Raw genomic sequence first — 16,876 nt, forward strand, 5'->3', positions numbered from 1 at the left:
AGACCGCAGGGGGCCACGCTGCATACACGGGAAGATCATCTCCGTGGCAGGGTTTACCCTATTTCGATACCCTGTCGGCCCTCAAGACCCTAATCACTAGTACCATCCCAGCAAGGCTCGCACTGGGAATCCTTTGATTCTTCGATTTTAGAACATCGGAAGACATCTAGCCTCAAAACGGGTCCCGCTTTCCTACTTACTAGTGGCCAGATCTTGAGCCAACAGCATACCGAGTATCCGTACCTGGACAAGAAGCAACGTCTTTCCAGGCTCGTCAACATGGATTCGTGCCTCGGCAGCCTGTCACATCTTCCCACTTCTGAGGGAGATATTTGAACAGTCAGCAGACTCAAGACGAATATCCCAACGGACTACAGCCTTGACAATCAAACCCTTGCTATGAGGACGGCCGTCCTTGCGGATGATTGGCAATCATGATCAAGCCCACGTCACGAACAGTCTCAAACAGTGTGCTATATCACATTGTTCTGGCAAGTACCTTCTGGTGGCAACTTGCAAGACTGCTTTAAGCGACATTGTCCGCTTTCTCGGCCTCGTTGCCACCTCACAGGCGCTTGTTTCATCTTCCAACCCCAATCCTGTCGTATGCTGAAGTATTCGTAGCCAGTCAGGCTTACAGGCATCCCAAGTGTCCACTATCAATATCTCCGATGTGGATCTATCGACAAATCCTTGTCCTCGAGCTTGTTTCCTTGACTACTCAAGTCAGTCTCCTCTCCTCCTTACGGAGTACTTCATGTATGTATGGAGTAGTTACGTGGTACTACTACATCTGTGTCGCAGGCACTTATCGAAATGATGCATGCAGAACGCTAAACGTATGATGCCAAGTGGGCAACCCTTATGCAACTTCTAGATAGTGGACTGCAAACGACGAGACGAGATCCAGATCCGGATAGTCCATATTCCTCTTTTGCGATTCGAGCCACTTCGCGGACCACCACGCCTTGATTCTGCCTTGGACCCTTGCTTATGGCCTGCAGATCCCCCAGTTTTGTTTGAGCGATGCTTCGGAGTGGACAAATGTCTAACAAGGTCCTCCCGTGGGATCCGCTGAACGTTGGCCTGTCCAAGAATTGGCCTAGATGATAGGTTATCCTGCCTCGCTTCATCATGTCCAGCTGATATCTTTGTGATGCCTGACTATCTCAACATCATTGTCTACCGTCAGCACCACGACAGTATCACGCTTTGGTGACCATGTATGCTTTGATAGCCGATCGCTTATGGACACTGAAAGTCCGTCATATTGATCTTCAGCCCTCCAACGAGTCTCGAAAACCACTGATACATCTACGACTTGCTAAAGTCTTTCAAGCTTTCGTGGGTATTTCGTCGTGGCTAAGAATCGACCTTTTGCCGACAGAGTCCTATTATCGAACTTGAGCCTCCCACCTAGCACTGGATGTGTATTCACTAGTTGGGCTGGTGGTAGGTTCGTCGACATAACAATTCGACACTTATTCGGCTGTTGATTAAAGGCTCAAGAACAATGTCGAACCTTACCTATACCACTGAATCATCGATCAACCCTACGATCGAAGATCTCATTTCGGCGAATCATAGCCCCTGGCTTTTGGGTTGGGCATATGCCATGCTTGTCCTGAGCTTGATATCTACATTCATCAAAACATCCTCACAGTATAAGATCACCCGTCGTCTTACGGTCAGCGAACTTTATATTATAACTTCAAGCGTGAGTCATTCAAAGCGAATCTCGATATTGCTACTGACAATCTCCGAAGTTTTTCGCAGGATTTCAAACAATCACTATAACGATAGCCAGCCATTATGGTTTGGGTCGGCACCAAATCTCATTATCACGGTCGGGCTTCGAATCTTTCGAAAAGGTAACATTGCGATGTAGCCATCTTGTCTCCTAAGATGTTGACAAGAAACAGGCTTATTACGCTAGCAATCTGATCATAATTCCAGCATTAGGTGCAGCGTCGGCTTCTGTTGTTCATCTGCTAATCGAGATCTCCCCAACCAAATCGCTACAGCGTCTTTCTTACGCTTTACTTGGGCTGACAACTGCCTGGGCTCTTGCTTCCGTGTTTGGTTTGGCATTGCAATGCACTCCTCCTAGGCCTTGGGAGGTGCAGAGCAGCAAGTGTGTGAATCAGCTTGGCCTTGTGATTGGAATTCATTCGGTCAATACTATGATCAACCTTTTCTTGATATCCACAGCCTTCATCGTGATGCAACAGGTGCAAATATCATCCCGGAAGCGATGGACGTTGAGAGGTTTGTTTGCATCGAGAATCAGGTATGTCACACAAGCCGCGTTTGTGCACCTGGAAACTATCATGACCAAGCTAACATCAATGAAAGTATTCTAGTTTTTACCATAGTCATCCTCTACTACATGCGAAACATATACCGGAGCGATAACCTCGATTTCACCTGGGAAGTTCTTATGCCGCAGGTATTCGTACAAATCATGCTCAACGCATCGATCATCATGGCATGCCTTCCCTCCCTGAAGCCAGTTTCGTATCATATCACGCCAGGGGTAGTCATTAGTCAACCATCAGAACAGGAGCTTACGACAACACCTTATGCCCGACCCTCGACTAGCGGATCCAAGACCGGTGTCAAAAACAGCCCTCTTCTTACACCAAGCTTCAACAACAGATCATCAATATCTACCAAGAGAAGCAATACGATGACCAGCAGAATGAGCACCAGCAGCAGGAAGTCCAAGAAATCTCGGCTCGAGAAGGAGAGGCAGAGTCAAGCCATCTTGGACATGGAGCGAGGGTACAATCGTCCTCGTGCTATCAAAGTCGAGAGCAAGATCGAGCACGCCCGGAGTGAGAGTAACCAGTGCCTGACTGACGATGTCATATTGCATTATATCGACTACAGGATCGAGTATGAGGATGTTTCAGATGATATAGATGCTCAATTAGATCGCATAGAGAGAGCCCATCCGGTGTCGAGGGGATGAACCTAACCTGTTACGATCAATTCTTTTGGACGCCTTTTGTTGGGCGTTTTTATTTTGCGCGATACCCCTACTGCAGGCAAGAACATATTTTTTTGATTTCCAGTGCATTCAAAGTCTTATGCATGGACGGCTGGCATCATTATTATACGATTGGAATTATTTAGAATTTGGCGTTGTTTTGTGAAACGGTTGGCTCTGCCACCTGAATATTAAATTCAAGATCTGAATACGTCGTCGTCCAATATGAATCTCACAACGTCGACCTCCTGCATTTCCAAGTAACATCCAGCCTTGCATTTAGACGAGAAGAAAAAGAATATCTCAATTTTCTTCTTTTCGCCTGGCCATTTCCTTGCCCTTCCATGAATGATCTATAGGGTGGCGAGAGGGCACGTGGGAGCACACTCGAACGTCCTTGGAAGGATTGAAAGTGAAGCCCCACAACGCCGAGCCTTTTTAATGGCGAATAGACCTCAGCCGTGCAGGATGAATATCTTGAGATCTACGTGTTTCAATTGAGTATCGTCTTTCTATATATAAAATAATTTCATCTCCCAGAGCCATTCGACAATAAAAGTGTCCAGCAAAAACAAGGAAAGACCAGGCAAAGTGCGGCAGGCAGCATGAAGTTCCAAACATTCATCGCCGCGACGACGGCAGCGGGATATTTGTCCGGCATGGCCGTGGCGCAAGAAGTAGAAAGCATTCCATCTCCGCCTCAACGACACTCACCGATCGCCTCACTCCTGCCCGGGGCCGAGGCGCTGACACTGGAGACGTGGCGGTCACAACTGGGGCTCGAAGAGCAACCGCTGCAGCCGGCAGAGCACTGGATCTACCTGTCGGGCCGGGAGACATGCAACGGCACGGAGAACGTATGCACGAGCTTCGACGATGCCATGGCCAAGGGCTACCACGTGCTGCGAGCGCAGGCGCACGACAAACAAAAGGCCACGCCGCCAGTGCACTTCTCGTACATCGACTGCGACCAGGAGCCGATCCTGTGCCACTCGTGGCTGCTAAAGCCGCCGGCGATCATGCACATCGACGTGGACGCGACGGCAGAGATCCCGATCCTGCTACGGCCGATGCGCATTGCGCCGTCGAACAAGACGGCTGAGGACCGGTACGCGGACACGACGCCGGCGTCGGCGCGCAAAGTCATCAGCCCCATCGTCAACGGCGTGCGGCCACCCTCGGACTTCCACGTCTGGGACGGCCTGATGAATCCGTTCACGGGCCATCTCGGGAAGTTGGGCTTAAATGTCCCCTGGGGCTGGTGGTCGCATCATTATGGCTGGGTCCAGCTGCCGATCTCGTGGCATGCCTTCTGCATGATTATTCTGGTTGTCTGTCGTGGCATGGTTTGGCAGTTGACGCCTAAGCAGAACCAGTCGGCTGCGGAAATGGTGATTAAGCCTGGGGTGTTGGGCTTTGATGGTGATAGTGTGTTGAACGGGGAGGCTGGGGAGGAAGAGGGGGATGAGGATGGGGATGGACAGGGAGGGGAGGTGAAGAAAGAGGATAAGAAGGATCAATAGTTGGTGCCTCTTGTGCTGGACTCTGGATGTTTGGTTGTTGTAGTGGTTGAGTCTGACATATATTCATGGAGACGGAGATTTCGTTGACTGGTTCGAGAACAGTTCAGGACTCAAAGGCTGGCTACACATATTGTATTGAATAGAACTACTATCTATATGCGTAATGCGGCAGAACAGCATTTGCGAGTCTAATAAGAAAAGGTGCAAGGGCGATTATTAGGCAAACGACCCGCAAACCTGTGGAGGATGGTTTAAAAGTCCTGTGAATAGAGGAATCTCCCATTTCTTCGCGTTAGCAATCTACCTGCTCACTACCCGGGGAGATGCGTGGTGTAACAAACGAAGCTACGAGGGCATTAATCAAAATTTACAAGGGCAAAGATCCAAACAGTTTGAAGAGTACACTAAGTATTTGAGTAAACGATTTTTTGGTAAAAAGAGATTCAATGTACAGTTCAGCTCCACGACGGACGCTTCACCTTCCCCTGCCGTCCTTCAAGAAACTCTAGGTACTCTTCGGCCTCTCTGTCAGGACGCGCAACATAGAAATATAGACTTGAGGGCCACTAGTTGCCGTGCGTTGCGTCACTGATTATCTATGTTGACAAGTTTGGGTTCCTAATCTATGACTTTTCGAGTTCTGCCAAGATCTTCTCACCCTTCGCTCTGGCACTCTCGAAATCACCGACCATGTAGAAGGCACCTTCGGGGAGATCGTCACCTTCACCGTTGATGATCTGCTGGAAAGACTTGATGGTGTCCTTGAGATCGACAAGCTTGCCCTCGATACCAGTGAAGACCTGAGCGACCGTGAAAGGCTGGCTCAAGAAACGTTGCAGTTTGCGAGCACGTTCGACTGTTAACTTATCGGCTTCAGACAGTTCGTCCATTCCCAAAATAGCGATGATATCCTGGAGAGACTTGTATTCTTGCAACATCTGTTGTACTCGGGATGCGGTATCGTAATGCTCTTGTCCAACGACTCGGGGATCCAACATACGGGATTTCGAGTCCAGAGGGTCGACGGCAGGGTAGATACCTAATTCTGAGATACCGCGAGACAACACAGTTGTGGCATCCAAATGGGCGAAGGTGGTGGCAGGTGCAGGATCAGTCAAATCATCAGCTGGCACGTAGACGGCCTGGACAGATGTGATGGATCCTTTTTGGGTGGTGGTGATACGTTCCTGCATGAGACCCATGTCGACGGCGAGAGTGGGCTGGTAACCGACGGCAGATGGGATACGACCTAGCAGTGCAGACACTTCGGAACCGGCTTGAGTAAATCGGAAGATGTTGTCAATAAAGAGGAGCACTGAAAATATGGTCAGTTAAAAGTCGCAGATTTTCATCAAGGCGACAGCGAGCTTACCATCCTGTCCTTCCTCGTCTCGGAAATACTCAGCCACCGTAAGCCTAGAGTAGAAGATAATAGTCAGTATAAGTAGAACAAAGTATTGCTAAAGTAAAAAATAGAAGTTTGATAGAGAAATCGAAAATTTGGTTGTGGCGGGCGGACTCCCGGAGTTCATCGAGTCGTAACAGGGTGAAGTACAGGTAGAAGAGGTGCAGTACAAGTCGAGGGAAATGTTCCAGAAGCAAAATGTTGAAGTCTTAAAGAAAAATCGAAAAATCGCTTGTGGTGGGTGGACTCCCGAATTTCATCGAGCCCAAACAAGGTGCGACAGAAGAGAGAATAAGCGACTTACCCAGTCAAAGCGACACGAGCACGGGCTCCAGGGGGTTCGTTCATTTGACCGAACACCAAGGCCACCTTGGATTCACCATCGAGCTGAATGACGGAAGTTTCCTGCATTTCGTGGTACAGATCGTTACCCTCACGAGTTCGCTCACCGACACCGGTGAAGACTGAGTAACCACCATGGGCTTTGGCGATGTTGTTCTGTGGTTTTGGTCAGCTGTTGAATGCTAGATTTTGTCTGCCAAAAACTCACGATAAGTTCCTGAATGAACACAGTCTTGCCAACACCAGCACCACCGAAGAGACCAATCTTTCCACCACGAGCATAAGGAGCCAGGAGATCCACGACCTTAATACCAGTGACCAGAACTTCGGCGCTGGTGGCCTGTTCAACGAATTCGGGAGCATCGGCGTGAATAGGAGCGAGCTTGGTAGCTTTGATGGGACCTCTCTCGTCGATGGGATCACCAGTGACATTCATGATACGGCCCAAGGTGCCAGGTCCGACAGGAATCTGAATGGGGAAGCCGGTATCTGTGGCTTTCCGGCCTCGAACAAGACCCTCGGTACCTAAAATTTGGTATAAGTATTTTCCATCATATAATGTGGTAAGCTCTTCATACCGTCCATGGCAATAGTACGCACGACATTTTCACCCAAATGTTGCTGTGATTGTTGTCAGTGTCCACTATTTTCAGGTAGATCGAAGCTCAAGAGCATACAGCAACTTCCAAGACCAGCTTTTGTCCGTTGTTCTCGGTCTCTAGGGCGTTAAGAATGGGAGGGAGTGTGTCGCTATCGAATTTAACTAGAATACTTGTCAGCGCGAGTTTTGGAAGTATTTTGAATGATGAAAAGGTGATTCGGAGCTTTGGAGAAGCTCCGTGTTGGAGCTATGGAGAATTTTCTTACCATCAACAACGGCACCAATGACCTGATGAATCTTTCCATCTTTGGCCGAGTCCGTCGAAGCCCATCTCTGAGCAATAGCTGGAGCAGCTTGTCTTCGTAGAGGCTCGAAAGCGCGTCGACTGATCGAAGGTCGAGCAAGGGCAGACCGGCCCAAGCTACGGGCGACGCCGCTGTTGGAATTGAGTCAGCACGAGCTTTCCAGATTGATCGAAGCTCGAGTGAATGAGCTGCCGGGGATACTCACCTCTTGAGCATGTTTGCAGATGACAAGAACGTTTAAAGGAATGGGTAGAGAGGAGAGTGGTTGTCGTTAGGAGCAAGAAGAAGAGAATGATGAGGATCCGAATTGAAGCTGTTACTCCCGAGCTAGCTATTCTTGGCATATTTGCTCCTTAGAAAAATATTCCATTGGTCTGACAACGGCTTTGCAAGCTTCCTCGACTCGATCCATGCCATGATTATCTAAGTCTCAACCACAGTAATCTGAAGCTATCGCATTCCAATAATCATTAGGGAGCTGTTGTCAGCTGGTTGAAGATACTCGTTGATCATATCGACTCCCAGTAACTGTCTTTATCATTTCTATGTTGCTTCTCCAGGTTCAATGCTGGGCACTCGATATTTGGTCAGACGGCTGCACCCAATTTGGCTAAGAGTCTCCATCTCCCATGGGCCGTAAGGAAATTCCCTCCCTGTGTCGTGAGCAGCCCGACTACTACGTGCAGTACGTAGCCAGCTTTATCCCTTATTCAGCAGCCTTGTGTAATCTTTGAGGACGACGGACGACAGAGCCATAACTAAACTTAGTAGTATTATTGAAGAGGGCGGACAACAGAGCCACAACTAGACTTGGTGGTATTGACAAAGACGGCGAACGATAGAGCAATAACTAGACATGGTAATATTATTGAAGAGGGCGGACGATAGAGTAACAGCTAGACTTAGTAGTATCGTTGAAGATAGGGGACGATAGAGTAATAACTAGATATAGTTGAAGACGGCGGACGATAGAGTAACAACTAGACTTAGTAGTATTATTAAGGACGGCGGACGCCGAGATAATAAATAGACTTCGTAGATCGTTGAAGATGGCGGACGACAGGGCGAGGAACAGCTTAGTGTAATCGTTGACGACGGCGGACGACGGGGCAGTATACAGAGTTAGTGATACGATTGAAGATGGCGGGCGACAGAGTAATGAATAGCTTGAGAGTCAGAGTTCACGAGTTCTGAAATGCTGAAAAAAACTTCGACTTTTTACTTTGGCAATACTTTGGCAATACTTTGTTCTACTTATACTGACTATTATCTTCTACTCTACTAAGGCACATGGGCTGTCCGCGGTTGCCGAATCATGCGATGGGTTTCCGAAAAATATTAAAGTAGGAAGATGCCTGTTTGGAGCTATCTTTTTGTTTGGGGTTCTATGTACATCTTTTACGGACGCGGTGGTGCGTATCAAAAAAAAGGAGAAAACTGGTTTGGAAAAGTGATTTTGCATTCACAAAATTGAGACCCTTCTTTGTTGGCGATAATAGTGACAGTACAGCATAACTGATTGGCTTAGCGACTCGATTGACCTGTACAGTGTTGGAGTATCTATTCTTCTGCCTCCAGGCTGATGCCTTGAGATTTGGCCGACTTGCTCTGAACGTGGCCCTTACCCTGGTATTGTTCACTGCTGATACCGTAGATGGGATTGCTGTTCTCGGACTGTAATGCGATTGTCAGTATATTGAACCATGAAATCACCACCCTCTTCGTGGGTGGGAATATTCGTACCTTGAGATATTCGTTCGTCGCCTCCTGCCACTCCTTGGTCATTGTTCTTGGGGGTGGTCGTGCAAAGGAGTGAAGGATGAAGAATAATGCCACTGAAATGCCGACACCACCTGCGGTATATAAGAAAACCTTGGTCCATTCTCCTGGAGGTGCTTCCGCACGAGGGCCGTGGGGACCAAAGGCAATCCACCAAGCTATGCACATAGTCAGCCAAACCATCCGTATTCACTCTTTCGCCATAGCTTCGATCCAAGGCAAACAATCCAAGCTTCCGTCATGTGGTCTGATAGCCTCCAGACGCGCTTCTTGTCAAGGGTTGGGTTCGTACCTGCTTTCTTCTCTTGCAAAGTCATTTCATTCCAGTCGACCTTCATACGATCCCTCAATTGCATCCACAGATCGGCCTGCTCCTGAGGAGGCATTGCTTCCCATCTTTTCTCTATGCCGGCCAAGGTCGGGTTGGAGATGGCGTGAGCGGATCGGGATTGGGATTGACTGGTAATGGGAGCTTGGTGAATGGCGGTGAAAGTTGGAGCGAGGGAACGCGCAGAAGATTGGAAGCTTCGAATGGTCGAGGAGGTGACTCGTGTGCAGACCTTTGAGGTACTCGACGAGGTGCGAGCAACACGGGGTAAGGAGTGGAGAAGCATGGTTGCTGAAAGGGTTGTAGTTGTGCTCAATGCATACGAGTGTCAACCAGAGAGAATACCAGCGAAGCCTGAAGCTCCGAGGCCAGTATTGTAGGGGTATTGACTGGTGATTGAGCTCGAATGGGCGAAGGGGAGTGGTAAATGGGTGGTGTTGAGTGGAAGTCGGTTGACGAGAACCATGACCTGAGAATCGAGATAGCTCCAGTCTTGGCATTCTGCAAAATTGGCCTGTAACGTCACACCACTCACACCACCTTCGAAGAGATACATCTAGCATACACACCTTGAATTGACGCACCTGCTATTGGAGCGGCATTTATCCTGGATTTAGACAGAGACTCATAGAGCACTCTATATTACAACATACGACAAGCCCTGACCTGTTACCTACCCAACATTGTGAGCAATACTGTAGCCCACCTGTTCGACATGTATCAAACCCGTTTAAATTACGCCGCGTAAAAATCGTGTCGATCATGCGTGTCTGAAGTTCCAAGGCACCTTTCAGCCTTGACCTTTTTTAACGCCGGATGTCAGAAGGTATTCTACGATTCAGGAATGATGGTCGACTTCCTCAGAATCACTCGAAGAACGTCGTGGATGGTGTGTGACAATGGTAATTGCATGTATAGTATACTTGGTTTGACAAAAAGGAGGCATGCTTGATTTCTCTCGAGACCAATCGTCTCATAGAACTCAATTCTTCATTTCTCAGAGTCTATCATTGTCGTCGTTGCAGTTTCAAATACCGGATTCTCTCGAATAGTGCATCATTGATCCTCAGATTCCGCTTGCAGCAAAACACTCATCGTCGCTTGGCTGCCACTTGGTTCGTTCGTGTCAAGAGGCCTTATCATTTGGCAATTCGTCCAATTCTTTTGATGTCGGTCGGTGGCGGGCGGTAGATTTAGATCGTTCCCTTGCCCTTGCTTGCTTCCTTGAGCAAGTCGGCCCATTCCAACTCACCCGGGTCGTTGGCTTGCCAGTTCATGGCGATTCCGTTGAGGGCGTTCTTCAGAGTCTCACGGGAGCTCGCGTAGACCATGCGAGACTGAAACCGTTAGCAGCAAGACTCACCCACGAGAAATAGTCTCCATTACCTTGACGCCTGTCGCATCTTGATTGATGTATGTGATGAATGCAATCTTGGATCTGTACAGTCTCAGTTGCTGACATGCAAATAAAAGGCATGGAGCCATGCATGTTCTACACACCTCTTGCCCTCGCCACCCTCGAGCTCAAATTCGACGTCGTAGACGGCATAAGATGGTCTGTCCTTGCCGGTCTTTTCCTTTTTCGCAATGAGCTTCTCTCTGAAAGCGTCGTAGTCTTGTTCTGTGCCCGTCTCATCTACCACGATTTCCTTCTGGTCATCGGAGATCTTGTAGATGATGTATTTCGGACCGCCTCGGCCGAGTTTGAGTTCATTGAAAGCCGAAACGCATTCCGGGTTAACGGAAAGTCTAGAGGTCGATTGGGAATTAGCCCGACGTGCGCATACGAGGTGCTGATCGAACGGTTGATGAATGCGCGCGGAACATACCCAGAGACAGGCTAGACGTTGGTCAGTCTACACTCGGAGCACTGTGGAATGAACTGCTTACCATAGCTGTAGATGTTCACAGCGAGATAGGGTGGGGAGTGAAGTGTGACTGGAGTTGTGGTCAGTTCTGTACTGGAAGAAGAGAGGGCGGCTGGTGGAATGTGGGATGCGGGCAGAAGACCATGAGGGATAAATATGGGAGTGAAACTTCAGGCATCGCTATTCCAAGGCTTGAAAGGTGGAAGATTACGTACCTTTGCTGTATAGTATAACGAAGGAGGTAGACGATGGATCAAGGAGCAAGGAGTTGAAAGTTATGGAGGCAGCTGGATAACAAAGTGCAAAGATGGTGGGAGGATTGAGTGAGTGATTGATTGCGCAGCCAGGATGGTGGGGTCCAGGTTCAGATGTCAGAGCCTAAAGTCAAAGGCCACACCGTCTGCCTTTTGTTAGCATTTATTATGGTTCGAGGTCTGTCACTGCCACAGTGGCGTCGCCGGCAGTAATAATAATGCCACAGGCAGCCAGCCAGCCCTTTCCAGGTGGGCTTGAACGGCTTCGGGCTCCGGCCCGCCTAGTATTGAGCCTGCAGGCTGCAGGTTTGGCAGGAGCAGCTGTTGGCGGGGTGATGGCTCCTTGTTCGAGGGTCTCCAAGCCCTAAAATCAGGGAATATCTCTCCGCACCTTATTTCAAGTGCAGAGGGGCCTACTACCAGGCTGTCCTCTATTTGAGCCCCCATAGCCACAGAGTGCCTCTGTGGTGCTGGTACTGGACAACAAGTCATGTTCGCTGATGGAGATTATCTACCGCTACAGGTGACTGTTTGTATTCTGAAAATCAAGCGGCTCCTCTATAAACACTCCAGGTGGTGATCAAACTCTGGACGCAAACAGGCAAGGCTTTGCTCTTACAACATTCAGCCGCTTGTGGGTTGATCTTGAGATTATCAACCATCAGGATCACGGTGGATGATCAGCCGCGTAACAAGCTGGTGATCAAACGGTAGGCCAACGTTCTGATATGATATTGACATCTGTTGAAATCTGGCTCAATCACGCCACGCACAGAGAGACCATCCTGTTGTCTGAAGGTGAGCTCTCTGTCCAGCAGCAAGACCGTAGTTCACGTACCCAACAGTTCTTCTCTCACTCAAGCCATTTCTACTTAACCCATCCTCTCCCAGAACAGTTTCTTTTCTTATACTTCTTTCCTGAACTACTCTTTCAAAATACTTCCTCTATCACTAGGCATCATCATGGCTGCTCCACAGGGCGTCTGGAACGAACACACCGAGAAAGCGCTCCTCATCGCCATGATGGAGTGTGAAGAGACTACTCTCAGTGCAAAGTATGATGCAGCTGCGGCCAGACTTGGTCAAGGTTTCAATGCCAATCAGATTCGGTAAGCAGTTGATGCCAAGTAGGCCTTTCTTCAAGACATACCATCTCATCTCATCTCATTGTGCGCTTTGCCCTACTGCCCTTTGATACACTGCGCTCTACAGAACAACAGGCACACCTTAAGACTTGCCCGTGCAAACTATCTTGTTGTTCTTCCATGCTCCTTCTCCTTCTCTTTTGGTCAAACTCTACATCCCCCTTCATCCAGTTACAACCCCGTTGGTCTTCTTTCCCAATTCACCAAATTCACCAAATTCACCATGAGTCCCTGGAATGATGCCACAGAGCGCAAGCTGCTCTTGTGCATAATCGATACCGACAAGACACCCAACTGGACTGTCGTCGCTGGGTTGATGGGTGATGGCATCAGTGGTGACGCATGCCGGTGAGTGTGCCAGATCACATGCCTATTGAGCGTTATTTCCGGAACAATCTGTATTCAAGTTCTCTATCCTTCTTCTGACTGCCTCCCTGCCTCACATTTTCTTCACTTTTCTTTTACACTTCCCATCCAATTTTATATTCCACTTCTGTCACATCACTTCCTCTCCTTGGACAACTCTTCCTTCTTCCACAATTCTTCCCCCCTCCAAGTCTCTGCACATTACCTGTTGTCACCAAATTTCTTCCCCATCTTCTCATCTACCCGTCATCATGCCTTTCAAATGGGATGCCATGGCTGAGCGAAACCTCCTTCTCCATGTCATCGGTGAGATGAATGGTCCAGGCGCAGCGATCTGGGAGGGAGTCGCTGCCAAGCTTGGCGGAGGCCTCAATGGCAATGCCTGCAGGTACTACAGCTTGCTACCTCTCGGACCCTCTCGCGGATCATTTACTTTTTGGCAAACATGTTGTGGCGATATACTGACTTTCAATAACAGCCAGAAATTCTACAAGTTGAAGAAAGAATCAGAGAAGCTTCTCAGTGGTGATGGTGCCGACACCCCTGCTCCAGCTAAACCCGCTGCTACGCCACGCAAACCTCGTGCACCCAAACTCAATGAAGATGGTACTCCAGTTAAGGCAACCTCCCGCTCTCGAAAGAAGAAAGCAGCTCCAAACGATGACGGCGCTTCTGAATCTCTTTCAAAGAAGGTCAAAGTCGAGGGTCAAGAGACCGATGGAGACGATGCTGATGCTGCAACTGAGGCAAATGGTGCTTCTACTGGCGATGTCAAGACCGAAGACGGCTAGGTATGTGCTCAACCTATCATGGCTGATTCCAAGGACTGACCCTCTCTAGATACACTACATAATCTCAACTACGACTCTGTCCTCGTGTTGACAGTTGTTATTGACGGCATTGAAATTCGTCTAGTCAAAGTGGCGGACAGACTGGGAACTCAATCTTGGTGAAGGCATGGGCACAGGATGACTCAGGAGGGTCTCATTCGGCTTGGATTTTCCATCAGTGGATGAGGTCAGACAGGCAGGTACATGCTCATGTAGAGCATCAGTCATCAAATACAGCATTGTGGGCTATGAGCTGAGACAGGAGAAACCATCAATTCATTCAATCCATTGAGATCAAACTTCAAGTTCTTCTCTCAACTCCAACTTGACTTGTTCCCATCGATCCTTTCTTGCCACCATTGAATGCCCTTCTAGCCACAGAGTTGCACCACATGTAAAGCACTGAATTCAGAGATAAACCCTCCACGTGGCAGTAACCGAGGCCGATGGTCCAGATCCACTACAAACATCCATAGACCTCGAAGTATTGATCGGTCCTGAACAACATGTACACAAAAAGCCGCCATTTCACCCCTGAGGCCAGCCAGACATCCACTGGAAACCAAACCCATGGACGACATTCGACCTTCTCTTCAACCAGTTTCTTTCCAAGCGCATCCACGTGGCGTGACGCATCCAGCCCTGCGTCCCTTGAGCAGTCTAACCAGCACGCACAGATGAATGAAATCATGACAAGAAAGTCAAAATTTGATGCGCTGCTCTGATAGCGGTTTTCTATGCGATATACACGACGTACTGCACACTACACAACACCAACCGCTATGGAAATGTTTTGAGTATCCCTTTCTTTTACCTTTCTTTTACGGCTCGACCTTGGGCCTGGGAACTTTGGTTAACGGGGAAGATTCGTTGTTGGTCTATTTCTCTGGTTAACTGTGACGGATAGTGCAGCTCGACGCCAGGACGGGTTTGTTTTTCATGCTGCTGATGTGCTCCGCTCGATGGGCTGTAGAAGTGTATGGGTGATCCGTCTTATCCTTACCGCCAAAGCTTCCATCAGTGCCATATGGCAAGACAAGCCATCAGCGTCTGCCATCGTCCCAACAAGGTAGCATGTTACAGTGACTGATAGCTTGCTGCAGTGCCGTTGTCCTACTCGTCCTTAGGTACCATCAGCGTTTTGTGCAAGTAAGACCGACTTTCAATGTCGTTACTGAAGACGTTTGCTAGAAAGACAACGAAAGAAGAAGGAGTCAGGACTTTGACTGACATCAATGGTAATGGTAATGTCGCCAAGCTATCATACATCGATCATCCAACCATGTTGAATACCGCTTGTCCTTTCACACCACGCCTGCCTTATCGTACTAACTTTGTACATGCCGACCAACACCCCCGGAACACCTTTGCCAATCGAATTGTGCTGGAAGAACGTCTGATCTATCTCACATGTAACCCTGAAAGGAAACACTTGGCAAGACATAATCATGCAGACTCGACTCCGTACTCAGCATCATCTCCTACTCCGCCGAAGTCTTTTTCAGCATCGTCTTTAAACCCATCGTCTTCGGAATAGCCAGAGTTATCGATGACCTTCGTAGTCTTGCGGCTTCGACGCGATGGTAGGACTCGCTTACTGGGCGTCACAATATTATCATCCGAGTCGGTGGTGGTTGCTCCCTCAGCTTCGTCTTCTGGATCTGATGACCATTTTCTCTTTTTGGCAGAAACACTCTTGCCTTTGTTTCCAGCGTTGGCTGAGCGCTTGCTACCACTTCCTGACGCCGACTTGGACTTTGTGGAATCAAGCTTGACCTTGGAGATTGGTGTTGTGAGAACCAAAGAGCCTTTATCGTCCTCGCCTTCAGACTTCTTGATGGCTTCGGCTTCGGCTTCGGCTTTTGGTTGGCCAGATTTGATGCCGGCTTTCGCTTCAGCAACTCGAATGATGGCTCGGTAATGTTCTCTGATACTCCTTGCTGACGGTGCGGGTCCATCGCCAACTAGGATGATGTAAGTCTTTCTTGTGATGGCAACAGGTTCTGAATCAAGATTTGGGACTTACGCCATTGTTCAACAACCTTGTCTCCGTTGATTACTGGACTTCCAAGAGTCAGAAGCACAGTTTCGAGTAGCTAATATATATCAGTCGATGTTCTTGAAGTGGACTGGCAGGGTAGAAAGGACTCACCACAAGCTTTTCGTCACTGTCCCAGACTCGTGTCTTTGTCATCTCGGAACACTGTGTCGTCTGATAGACGAATCAAGAAACTAAGAGACCACTAAGACTGACAAGCTAATATGACAAATACTGTTTAGTATGAACAGTTCAAGGGACAAGGAAAAAGAAGTGTTGAAGAGAATTTACTGGAGAGAAGGGAAGTAAGTAAGACGGAGGCAAAGTGTAGAATAAATAGGCAACAGATCCAATGATTCACATGCAGCGACTGCCGAGACTCTCACATGGGCGACATGGTTCTCTCACTCATACTTCACTCGGCGGCGACAAGAACGCCTTGTCCTCACCGCGCGCTGGCAAAGGCTGCTCGAGTACAAGGCAGGAATGGAATCTCGCATGATGAACACATTAAGAGTGTACTCTTTGCTGAAGTTGAGGCTAGCTATAATTCTCTCGATGGGTATTTCTTAGTACTTGGGTATACATTACAATAGATTTAACTTAGAGCTAAGAGTGAAGGTGAATAGGAGGAGTACAGGATAGGACGTTAAAAAGGGGCTTGAAAACAACCGGAGTTTCTCCGATAGCCTTGCCTGCTAAATACCTACAATCCTGCTGGACGTCCGATCACAGATGAAGGTAGCCACAGTCATGTCTGTGTAAAGAGGCTAAGGAGATGACCACACAGCTGTGGAGGGAGATTTATGAAGTCACCGAAGACCAATCTGTGGGCGTCTCGGGCCATCAACGTGGTCAAGGAATCTAGGTTTCTTGCTTTATTCCAAAAACCGCAGCAGCGAATGTCCTTAAGGTCACCACACTTACGTATTTCACTCAGCCCAGCTTGAGGGCGATCAAGTACTTCCAGCCACTGTATTTTCCAGTAGAGAGGACATTTCAGAGCCTCACATTTGTTTCTTCAGCTCCATTAGTATATAATACGCCCATTTGGTATCAGCTCCACCGTCTTGGAGAGATTCTCTGCATATAACTCAATC

At 48.5% G+C, this 16,876-nt stretch overlaps 6 protein-coding genes across 6 annotated transcripts; 3 read left to right on the plus strand and 3 right to left on the minus strand.

The window, feature by feature from the left end:
- Window positions 1–3,597: 3,597 nt before the first annotated feature.
- LTR84_004193 (uncharacterized protein) lies at window positions 3,598–4,515 on the plus strand (the record flags this gene model as incomplete). The annotated part of the gene is made up of 1 exon (XM_064847771.1): window positions 3,598–4,515. The coding sequence occupies one exon, from the start codon at window positions 3,598–3,600 to the stop codon at window positions 4,513–4,515; it is 918 nt and encodes a 305-aa protein (XP_064704883.1).
- A 4,213-nt stretch (window positions 4,516–8,728) lies between these two features.
- LTR84_004194 (uncharacterized protein) lies at window positions 8,729–9,561 on the minus strand (the record flags this gene model as incomplete). The annotated part of the gene is made up of 2 exons (XM_064847772.1): window positions 8,729–9,105; window positions 9,240–9,561. The coding sequence occupies 2 exons, from the start codon at window positions 9,559–9,561 to the stop codon at window positions 8,729–8,731; spliced, it is 699 nt and encodes a 232-aa protein (XP_064704884.1).
- A 907-nt stretch (window positions 9,562–10,468) lies between these two features.
- On the minus strand, window positions 10,469–11,168 carry LTR84_004195 (uncharacterized protein; the record flags this gene model as incomplete). The annotated part of the gene is made up of 5 exons (XM_064847773.1): window positions 10,469–10,612; window positions 10,662–10,713; window positions 10,776–11,024; window positions 11,105–11,115; window positions 11,166–11,168. 5 exons carry the CDS (start codon window positions 11,166–11,168, stop codon window positions 10,469–10,471), a joined length of 459 nt encoding a protein of 152 aa, XP_064704885.1.
- Window positions 11,169–12,360: 1,192 nt separating this feature from the next.
- Window positions 12,361–12,894, plus strand: LTR84_004196 (uncharacterized protein; the record flags this gene model as incomplete). The annotated part of the gene is made up of 2 exons (XM_064847774.1): window positions 12,361–12,506; window positions 12,714–12,894. The coding sequence occupies 2 exons, from the start codon at window positions 12,361–12,363 to the stop codon at window positions 12,892–12,894; spliced, it is 327 nt and encodes a 108-aa protein (XP_064704886.1).
- A 265-nt stretch (window positions 12,895–13,159) lies between these two features.
- On the plus strand, window positions 13,160–13,699 carry LTR84_004197 (uncharacterized protein; the record flags this gene model as incomplete). Its single annotated transcript, XM_064847775.1, has 2 exons — window positions 13,160–13,296; window positions 13,387–13,699. 2 exons carry the CDS (start codon window positions 13,160–13,162, stop codon window positions 13,697–13,699), a joined length of 450 nt encoding a protein of 149 aa, XP_064704887.1.
- A 1,485-nt stretch (window positions 13,700–15,184) lies between these two features.
- LTR84_004198 (uncharacterized protein) lies at window positions 15,185–15,932 on the minus strand (the record flags this gene model as incomplete). The annotated part of the gene is made up of 3 exons (XM_064847776.1): window positions 15,185–15,702; window positions 15,765–15,834; window positions 15,891–15,932. The coding sequence occupies 3 exons, from the start codon at window positions 15,930–15,932 to the stop codon at window positions 15,185–15,187; spliced, it is 630 nt and encodes a 209-aa protein (XP_064704888.1).
- Between the last annotated feature and the right edge of the window lie 944 nt (window positions 15,933–16,876).

Source organism: Exophiala bonariae, assembly GCF_035927105.1.
Source record: "Exophiala bonariae strain CCFEE 5792 chromosome Unknown scaffold_18, whole genome shotgun sequence".
NCBI classification, from domain to species: Eukaryota; Fungi; Ascomycota; class Eurotiomycetes; order Chaetothyriales; family Herpotrichiellaceae; genus Exophiala; species Exophiala bonariae.